At 53.5% G+C, this 10262-nt stretch overlaps 1 protein-coding gene across 1 annotated transcript; it reads left to right on the top strand.

The window, feature by feature from the left end:
* The first annotated feature begins 4296 nt into the window (after positions 1-4296).
* Positions 4297-9789, top strand: CCDC42 (coiled-coil domain containing 42). The gene is made up of 7 exons (XM_027784898.2): positions 4297-4373; positions 6005-6127; positions 6462-6567; positions 6693-6797; positions 7340-7537; positions 8280-8501; positions 9574-9789. Exons 1-7 carry the CDS (start codon positions 4297-4299, stop codon positions 9787-9789), a joined length of 1047 nt encoding a protein of 348 aa, XP_027640699.2.
* Positions 9790-10262: the final 473 nt, after the last annotated feature.

Here is a 10262-nt window from a genome sequence, read left to right as displayed (position 1 = left end):
GACAAAAAAGGAGGCACTTTCTTTTCACCTTGATGCCCCCAGTGCCCTCCTGATAGTGCCACCAGGCTGGGTGTGCTTGTCAGAGCTTCCCTGGGAAACCATCTTTCGTTTGATGCATCTGGGTTTGAGATCATTTGCACCACACAAGATGAACTCAGATGGTTTGGGGCTTATGGCACCCCTGGGTGTCCCTGACAGATGAAAACCCAGAGCCATGACAGAGCTATTGCCAAAACCCAGCCACGAGAGAGGTCCTAGAGGTGTGTGTGCAGCAAACACTGCACTGCTGTAATTGATGTACGAACTCTGACTGCCTGGGCTAGTGCCACAGCCCCAGCCCCATAGCCTGGATGCTCCCACTATGGACCAGGTCTCTCCATTGGCTCCTGGAAAGCACGCTAAGCTGGAGAGAAGCAGGAGCTTGCAGAAGTTCATTCAGCCTCAGGGGATCAGATGTGTTATGCCCGGGGAGTGCTTATCCCTCTTACCAGCTACAAAGGAAGCCTGACCCGTGGAGATTTCTCCATTCAAGACATTTACCATGAAGCTGGATAATGATCCTTAAATTTGCTCTTTGCACACACAAGCCAGATCCCAACTTGAACTGAAACAGGGTAAGGGCAGTTTGTTGCCCTGAGACCCTTGGGAAGGGGTAGTGGCACTTGCTTTGGGGCAGACCTGTGACACCATTATTGTCTGGTGGGAATGCATTTCTTTGAGCAGTTTGGGCTGTAAAAAAAAGGAGCAGCAAACTATTGCTGAGAAAAATAAATGTCTGCTGCTGCTTTGCTTTTGTGTCTGGACATGTGGGCCTGGGGACCCACTCTCACAGCTGGAGAATAAGCAACATCTGAAGGCTGGAAGCCGACCCACCCCTCCTCCTCCAGCTATTGCGTCCTCCCCGTTGCACAGCGAGCGAATGAGCCCATTTTGACATGGTCCAGCGACTGCTGTTGCCACGGGGATGTCTGGACACTGAGTCATAGTTTGCCTCTCATCCCTGCTGCATCATCCTTATTTTTTGATTCATGGACCACTCTGTGCCTGAAAGAGCAAACTGTCCTTTCTGATCTTTTGTACTTGCTATAAAGATTTGCTCAACAAATGAGGTTTGCAAATACTCACCATCTCCTTGCTTCGCTGCCGCACACAGGCACCCTTCTAAACATGCTGAACCACACCAGCATGAGAACAAGCAGCTGAAGCACCAAGGAGGTGTGGAATAACCCTTTCCAACAAAGCCTACCCACCTATTTCGTTAGTGGGCTCACCAGCCTACTTCCTTTTTGCAACCCAGCTACGTGAGGACAGAGGTAAATTACTGCAAGAAGGATACTGAGTAAGTTCCTGTCCTGATAGCAGAGCCTGATGCACACAGAAATGCTCTCCTACCGACACAAGTGGGACGAGCAGGCAGCTCTGCTCAAAGCCAGATGGTGAAGTGGGATTTCAGGAGGCGCCGCAAAACTGATGGCGTAACCGTCACGTTTGGGGATGGCTAACCCCTAAGCTTGTGTGAGTCTGATCTTACAGAATGAAAAAACTAGGCAAAAAGTCAAACACAAAATACTGCACCCTGACTGCACCTGCCTTTGGGGTTACAAGTTTTCAGGACGTTGTTCTTTAACTGGAAATTTCTGTTCAATGGAGATGGAAGCACCTCACATAATCCCACAGCTCCAGGAGGTCAGGCTTTAGGAGCCCCTATATAAACACACAGGGACTGACAGTGAAACCTTCACATGACAGGGAGATGTCATGCACTGACACCACCGCACCGGTAAGGTCAGTGCTGCCAACTCACTGTCATCTTCAGCCTGTCACCTGCACTTGGAGAAAGCCATAGGCAGTGACTGCCCTGCAGGAGCCCCAGGGTCAGGGCCAGGGCTAATGCTGGAAGCTGAGGCCACATGGCAAAAAGCTTCACCCTGACCCAAATGGCAGAGGCAGAGGCAGGCAGGGATTTTGGTGGCTGCCTGGTGGCAGAGCAGAGCTGCCCCCTGCTTTCCCATTAGCCCGTGCTGTCTCTCAGATGCCTGGAAACGAGTAAGTGAATTAAGGGTGTGCTACTTTGCAAATAGGTGATCGGAAACCACTTCTTAGCTCCTTCTCCTGCTGCTTCTTGCATCAGCTCCCCAGCCTGAGCCTCCTCCCCGAAGCCACAGCGTGGGAGGTGCACCCAGAGGTGCCCTTTGGGCTGGGGTGTAGTACAGGTGCTGGGACAAATCCACATCAGGGAACCCCGGGAGAGGGAGAACATCTGCTCTACAGAGCGGAGCCCAGCCTGGAGCCCAGCCTGGCCAAGAGGCACCGAGGTTCTCAGAGGAGATGGGCATCTTCCACAGCCTTGGCTTGCTGGGGGTTAAGCCGAAATCTTGCTGTGCTGGATGACTCAGAGGGAAGGTGGCAGGGGAGAGCAGGGGGGGGGGGGGGGGGAGAGAGGCACCGAGCAGTGACTCAGGCTCCCCCACCCCATCCCCTCACACCTCGCACTTTTATCCTGCATTGCCATCAGCACCAACTGCACGCACGCGGAAGGGGCAGGCCGGGATGGGAGCAGGGCAGAGGAAGGGTGTGCTGTGCAGAAGGGCCGGACCCTTGCCCACCACCAGATAGGCTGCCTGGAGTTATCCCAGGGCAAGAAAACGGGGCAGGAGCAGGGCTGTATACATTTAATCAGTGCTTCCTCTCCTGAGATGTGGCCACACCATCCCAGAGAAAATTTAAGTACTTCGGCAAGCTGGGAGGTATCTCAGGCTGGAGAGACTCCTGGAGCAGGGCAGGGACCTTCCCTCGGCTCCACATGGGAACTGCTCCCCAACTGCAAAAAGCCCTGAGCACTCCATGCAGCTCCCGTGCTTGAGCAGCCCTGCGCTGCCTGTGCCCACCCAGCACAGCCTCGTGCTCTGCCTAGGCAGCAGCTCGACTTGTCCCTTGGGGACCTGAGAACTGGGGAAAGATGCTGGGAAGAGATTTGGCCATTCAAAATCATGCCATTGCAGGGCCTAATGTGATTTACAGGAACCAGCTATCAGCAAGGGCATTCTATACTGCGCCGGGAGCTTCTGAAGGCCAGGAGGGAAGTCTGTGTCAGCTTTCCATCTGCCTTCAACTCCAGCGGCTTCAAGAACAGAGGAGATTTAAAAAAGAAAAAAAAATTAATAATGCCGTTTCCTTCAAAGAGTAAAAAGGTGGGGGATGTACCTAAGGGATGAAGAGAAAAGGTTTCTCCCAGGTAGCTATGACTCAGAAATGGCATTTTCTATATTGTAATAAAGGATGTCAAGTCAGAGGTAATTTATTCATAGCAAGCTGATGCAGTTACTATGGAGAGCATAATAGGAAGAAACTTTTTTAATGCATAGTGTATTCAGGAAGAAAGCATTTGTTGAAGATAAAACCTCAGTGTGAAGCTAAAAGCAGCAAATGGTGATTAGGAACATAAAAAAAATCAAACACCAAAAAACCCAAAAAGCTGTCTGCCAGCACTTTCACCACAGCTGTGAACTGCAGGGTGTGATCTCATCCTGCTCAGCTTCCCTCCAGGTGGGCAGAGGACTGACTCCAGCCCAGGATGCTCCAGCACTGCAGGAAGCAGGTCTGCTCCTGGGGTCTGGGTTTGGCAGCAGGAAAGAGCCAGGAGGGTACGTGGCTTTGGGTGATGCATGGGCTGGGCTCGCCCGTCCTGCAGGGATGGGGATGCTGCAAGGCGGACGAGGGCATCAGTGCAGATGCACAGAGCACCGTGGTGCTGCACAACAGGTCCCTGTGTACTTAAAATTCATGTCTTCTTGTGCCAGGCCAGCCAGCAGCCTTTCCACCTTCAGGGGAAAATACACACAAAATACACACAAGGTGTATTTTCAGACCCACTTGGTCACCCATGTCTTCCCCTCTCCAGCCATCTCAGCATTCTCCCTCCCTCCATCCCTCTACCATCGGAATAGGCCTCTCTGGACTCAGCTGCAGCTTCTGCCCATCAGGAAGAATAAAACCCGGTGGTGACCTCTTCATTCAAAAGCCTGCAGGCAGCAGCAGCTCTGCTCCTTTTCCAGCATGGAAAGGAAGAATCCCAGAGCTGCCTATGGGGGAAGGTAAAACCCCAGGGACTTTATGGTGGCCTCTACTTTCCATCTGCAGAAGGGCAGCACCTCCCCAGGAACAACGAAATACTGTGAAGCCGAAGGGATAGGGCAGCCCCTCAGTGCTACACGTGCCTAACCAGCAGGAAGGCGACAGATGAAATCATTTGCTCCCTAGAGCCCGTCTGTCATTTGTGTGACAAAATGTCATATAATGGGGAATTCTCAGTCAGACTGGGAAGTCAGCCAGTGCTTCCCCTTGGAAGTGTCTGTCTCCACTTATTCATTATGGTAATGAACTTTAATTGCTTGAAGTGCTGATCCTGATGCCCAACACCTGCCTCAGACTGCCCTCGAAGTTGCAGGGTCTTTTTAATTTCACAGAGCACACTTCAGCCACTGGAGGATAAGGACACGTGTGGTTCTGCAGCTCTGCTGGTGTGGAAGAGCAGGTCACTGTGGCTTCCCAGACAGACTCTGTCCCTGGCTCTGCAGTAAGTACTTGAAATTCGAACGTGCTGAGACCTTCTTGGTTGCTCACCCAGGGGGTTCCTGTGCTCTGCTGGGGACCAGCAGCTCCTCCAGCCCAGGGGATGCAAGGGTGGGCAGGAGAGGGTCCCTGCCTGCTGGAGGAAGGGCTGAGCTCCCTCCCCTCACAGGCAGGCACAAGCCCCCTCCCAGGCAAGACTTGTCCCTGCCAAAGTCCAGAACCTGTTCTGTAAGACCAGGTTTAATTTGCCTGACATGTTGGGATTGAACAGCCCCATGATGACCTTGGGATGGGCAGAGGGCAAGTCACCTGTCACTGATGGGACCAATTTGAGCTTCAGTAATAAAAGCATATCTGCTGCTTTGCCTTGGGTCATTTGTCTCTAAATGAAGCATCTCATGTAATAAATGGTCCCTTCCTGGGCCATGCATCTTCCTGCTGTTTAAAGTGCCAGGCGGATCTGGCAGACATTCCCCAGTTCCTACCAGTTTACAATGAGCAAGGGGTGATGTCTGCCTGAGAACGACTTCCCTGATGCAAGTCAGGGCTGTAACGGACACGGAGGTTTTCCCCCCAGAGAGTCATCCCCTTTTCCACCAAGCCAGGGGTGTTTCAGCTTCAGTAGCTCACAGAAATGCTCCTGTGTGTTAAGTGGGGAAGGACAGAAGCAAACATCAGAGGGTGAAATCTCTTGCGGAAGGAGCAGACCCCAAGGTCAGCATCATCTCTGCTGCAGCATCAGGGTCTTCCCTCACCTGGCCCTGAATACCACCCCTTTATTTTGAGCAATGGACCTGGCTCTAGTGCCTTGTTCTGGGAGGAAAAAGTAAAACAAATTTTAAAAATTCAGGTTGGTTTTTTTTGTTGTTTTTTTTTTAGCAAACAGTAGACCTCAGTCCCACACGGAGAGGGAACTGTGAGCAGAACAGTGATCAAGCATCCCTGAGGATGTGCCTCAGTGTAACTGTCTTTCTACCTGGTGTTTTGGGAGAGAAGGTGCAAGCTTCTGCCCTGAGCTCTGAGACAGTGGGATGTGGGTGTCAGCGGTGCTGAAATCCCTGCCCAAGAGAGCAGAGGTCGCAGAACATGGGGGCTGGTTTTTAGCAGAGGAAGAACCAGAGGACATGAGAGGAAGGGAAAGAAACCTGCATTTGTTCAGCTTTCCTTTAGCGCTGAAGAGCCCCGGTCCTGGACGCAGTGGTCAGTAGCCCTTGCTGGCACGGGGGCGTTGCCCTGCTTCGGTTGCCAAGTAACCACCTGAGCATCTTCCAGCTGCCCCTGGCAACCGTTCCGTAGGCACGGCTGGGGCAAGGGAGGCCCAGGGAGAGCAGAGGCCAGAGGCACCCAGGGTTCACCCCCTGCCCAGCTGCCTCCCCCCGCACCGCCGAGCCCTCAGGCTTGCAGGGTAGCTCCTGGGCTGACTCGGGAGCAGTGCCGGGAGGACCTGGGCTCTCTCGGCCCTGCTGGTGGCTGGAGGAATGGCCACCGTGGACAAAAAGGAACTGTTGGACTATTTCTGCATGCAGTACAGGCAGAGCCTCCTGCCCATGCTCAGGTGAGGGGCCTCCCCCACCTGCCTCCATCCCCTTCATCCTTGTCTCCTGCCTCCTCCTTTCCACACCACAGCAAACTCCCATCCCTTATCTCTACTGCTTCTGTCTCCTCTCGGCGCTGGTCCTGCCTGTAACACCCCCTTTCTCTGCCACTGGGATCCCTGCTGGGGAAGGGGGCCATGCCATGCTGCCAGATGGTATCTGAGGCGGTGCTGGGTTGCTCTGCCCTATTGCCTCACCCGGGACGTGATTCCCAGTGGGGTGACAGAGCAGAGCAATTCAACACCTCGCCAAGGTACTGGATCCAGTGTGTAACCTTGAGAACTTGTGTGGCAGGACACGGGGACTGTCATCAGAGGATGCCGTGTCCCTGTTTGTTTACCTCCAGAAGAAGAGGAGAGAAGCTAGACTGATGCAAAATGCTCTGGAGGAGAAGAAAGAGGTGAGACAGGTGGGAGGGTGCTGGGGCATGGTCGGGAGGGCTGGTGGGTTTTTGGAGGGCAGCAGTGGGAGGGTGGCTGGCTCTAGGTGAGGGCAGCCATGTCACGCTTGCCCTGGTGCTTCTAGGCCTTCAAGGAGAGGATGAAAGCCGTAGCCTGCCGGTGGAGGGGCCTCCACATCAAGGAGGCTCAGCTGAAAAACTACAAGAATAAATTTAGGAAGTTTCTCAAGGTACACCTGTTCCTGATCAGCTCACTTGACATGACCCTGAACCACACCAGCACCTTCTCCCCTCCCCTTGGGACCCCACGTCTGGCCAAGCCTCCCTTGAGCCTGGAGGTGCAAGGAATGGGATTGGTAGGGACGGGGATTTGCACCACAGATGTGAAAAGCCCTGGTAGGACTTGGGTACGAGGAGCTTGTCCTGTACCAGTGCAATCTCCTGAGGATCCCAAACATCCCCCAAGAAGGGTCTCAGCCTGTCCCCACTGTTGACACCTGGGTGTCTTCCAGGGACAGATACCAGTAGGTCTGAAAATCAGAGTGCAGTCCCAGGTGCTTGTCTCCAAGACCGAAGGGCCAAGGCAAGAGGGATGACCCTGCTAAACAGGGAGAGAAAATGCTCCCAAGGGTGCTCCAGCACTGGTCTCCCCTCTGTGAGGGTATCTCCTCCCAGTGCTGTTGTGTGACCCAGCTCCATCTTCCCTTGGCTTCCTTTCCCTCTCTGTGTGTGTGTGTGTGTGTGTGTGTGTTGGTGGGGGAAACATCACCAGGAAAATGATAAGAAGCGAATCCAGGCCCTGCAGAAAGCCATCGGGGAGAGAGAGACGAAGATTCAAAAGGAGAGTGAGCTTTTGGAAGCCAAGAGGCAACTGGAAATCCTGAAAAATAAGCACCAGAAACTCTGCAACAAAGTGCAAAAGTACTCCATCTTCACCAAATACCTGGAGGATGTGGTGAAGGTCTCACAGGTGGGTTTGGACGTGAGAGAGACAGATCATGGCCTTGAGGAGAGCCTTATGTGGGTGTTAAACCTAGAGGAGATAAGGCAAGTCCAGGGAAATCATAACACTTGGTCAAAACCAGAGACCTCAGATGGGATGGGAAGAGGTTCCCTGCAACCAAGGTGAGCCAAGGGGACCAGAGTAAGGGGAGAAGAACCAGAAAAGGAGGTAAAAGCTTGAGAAAACAAATAAAACCTGTCAGAAGGGGGAAAAGCACAGGGCTGAGGGCAATGGGCACCCCTTTGTGTCACTATTCCATGTCACATTGATGGTTGGGGAGAATTGAAAAGCTGCCCGGGAATGGGAACCCAGGCATTTGTCAAAAACACTGTGCTCTCTCTCAGGGATGCCCGGGCATCACTCCATGCATTGCTTATATTCCTGCAGTCCCAGCTGCTCCCCGCCCATGCCTAGGTGCTAGCACTGGCAGTTGCAGTCGTGCTTTGTGTTTTAGCAGAGCGCAGCCCACCTGGGGAAGGGGTGCAGCATCTCCCTTGCTTATGGCAGTGACAGCTCTGGGAATGGCATGGTGGGATGCCATCATCCAGAGAATGTGGCAATGCTCACAAACCACCTGGGGCCATAATCTTGTCAGGAAGAGAAGATCTTTCAGCTGGGGGAGGTGTTGTGGCAGGGCGCCAAACAACAGGAGACTTGCCATCATGATGAGGGGAGTGGGATTACTAACACCAGGAGTCCTGTTCTGCAGTTTGAGGAGATCCAGGAAGTCATTTGGCGCTACAGGACACTGGTGATGAAGCACAAGGACCTGCTGCAGTCACAACAGAGGTGTAAGGAAATGTCTAAACAAGCCAAGGTGTTCCTGGACCACTATACAGCAGAGAAGGAAGCTGAGATCCTGCAGTACGAAAACGAACTGGTGCAGCTCCAGCTATATCTTGACCAGGTTCAAAAGGACGTCCTCTCCTGGGTGAGAAAATGTGGGATGGGCAGGGGAAGATCTTCAAGGCCTGGCTCTGTCAAGACTAGCTGATGGCTCATCCCTAAGCCATGGGGTCATGGCAAGTCCCAGTAGCAGCCTTTGTGACTGGAGGAGATGCTTAACTGCATCCCTCCAAGGGGTTGTAGAATGAGGAGTGACAGACCAGGTCTGGAACAGGTTACATCAGGGGTTAAAACAAGGTCCTTGCAAAGCCATTATGATCTTTCAGTTCTTGCATGAACTCCTAGCCAAAAGGGATCAGCTATCCAGGCTTTTTGGTCTGCCTCGGCACAAACCCCAAGCGTACTCTGCCACGTGCCCATTGGGTTTGTCTAACCTGGCCGTACTCGTTTCCATGCACCGTCCCTGCAATTGGGCTTCAGTGTGGCAAGTCTCGTGGTCACCACTGTTCGTGGCTCCGGCCTCAGAGCAGAGTTGGTTTTGCTGGTTTTTATTATTTGTTTTCATTCTTCGCACAGCATCTGCCCACCAGGGGCTCACCCCTTCTCTTCCCTCCTTACTGGTCCAAAAATGACCAGACTGGTGATAAACTGGGCTGCAACGAGGCATGTCAGTGTGTAGCCAGTGCTCAGTGTGCAGAACTGCCTTCTGCTCTGCTGGCCTCTGCTCCTTTTGCATTGCTCTGAGGGGGCCTTGCCAAATCCCTTTACTGGACACTCCAGACTCCAGGAGTTGGGTCCCATCAGGTGAAGCTGGTCTGGGAGGGTGGCAGTGGGATCTGCTGCTCCCAGGGTATCAGCTAGCCCTACTGTGGGGAGTGCAAATGGTGTCTGCAGGGCAGACCCGCCAGAGGGAGGGCTGCAGGAGCTGGCAGAGAGATGGGCAGGTTCCTGGGGCAAGGAAGAGCTGTGGTGGTTCCTGGATCTGCTCCCACCACACGGAGCTGAACCACTTACAGCACAACCCTGGGCAAGGACAGGTTCTTCCTAGCAAAATAAATGAAGTGGAAGTTGGGGTCTCCAAGCCAGGGCCTCCAGCGCTGAAGCAGCATCTTTGCTGGGGGGCATGTCACCATGCTGCATGTCTCTTCTCTTCTCAGGAGGCTTTCTGGGCTGACCTCCAGAGCATTATTGTCAAGGAAGCCCTGAGGCTGAGACACATCAAGGTGGGCATCCACAGCCTCTTCCAGCTTGCCAACATGCAGCTGAATCTGAACCTGAACGTGCCAGCAGATGACAGCCACAGACAGCTGACCATGGTAGAGCCAAGCCAGACTCTTCTCCCCAGCCAGAAGTGGAGCAGTAATGACTCTTAGCTGCCCAAAGGGAGGGGAGAGCCCAGTGAAATTAGTGTGCCCAGCAGCCACCTTCCTTTTCACCTGGGCTCTCTCTTGGGCACGGGGAGTGGGCAGAGGACACCAGGCAAACCTGTCTGGTCCCAGGAGGTGGAGCAGGGTGTGGGTCCCTGTGGGGGCAGGAGGAGTGGGAGCCAGGCAGGCTGGGGCAGGGGACACAGATCAACCTGTGGCCAAGGTTTGGTTTCGTTCACCCTTGCCCTGAACAGCACAAAAGCCCATTCTGGTGGTGCAGATCCAGCAAGGCAAATGCCTCATCCTCCTACTCAGTTTGGTTGGGGATTTTTGCTCTCCAAAAGATCCACCAAGCTCCCCTCTGCCTCCGGTTCCCATCCCTGCCCTGAGCTCTGCCATCTCTTTTCCCCACCCTAGATTCAGCAGCTTATCCAAGACCTCAGAGACATCTCAATGGAGGTAAAACAGAAGAAAGTGTA

Source organism: Falco peregrinus, chromosome 2 (genome assembly GCF_023634155.1).
Source record: "Falco peregrinus isolate bFalPer1 chromosome 2, bFalPer1.pri, whole genome shotgun sequence".
Lineage (NCBI taxonomy): Eukaryota > Metazoa > Chordata > Aves > Falconiformes > Falconidae > Falco > Falco peregrinus.
The sequence above is the reverse complement of the archived record's forward strand: the minus strand, read 5'-3'. Positions and strand labels throughout refer to the sequence as shown.

Excerpts from the sequence above, each read along its gene's own strand:
- CCDC42 (XM_027784898.2), top strand. The coding sequence starts at position 4,297 with ATGGGGAATTCTCAGTCAGACTGGGAAGTCAGCCAGTGCTTCCCCTTG. Across the intron at positions 7,538-8,279 it reads ATGTGGTGAAGGTCTCACAG|TTTGAGGAGATCCAGGAAGT; the intron begins GTGGGTTTGGAC and ends CCTGTTCTGCAG. Across the intron at positions 8,502-9,573 it reads AAAAGGACGTCCTCTCCTGG|GAGGCTTTCTGGGCTGACCT; the intron begins GTGAGAAAATGT and ends TTCTCTTCTCAG.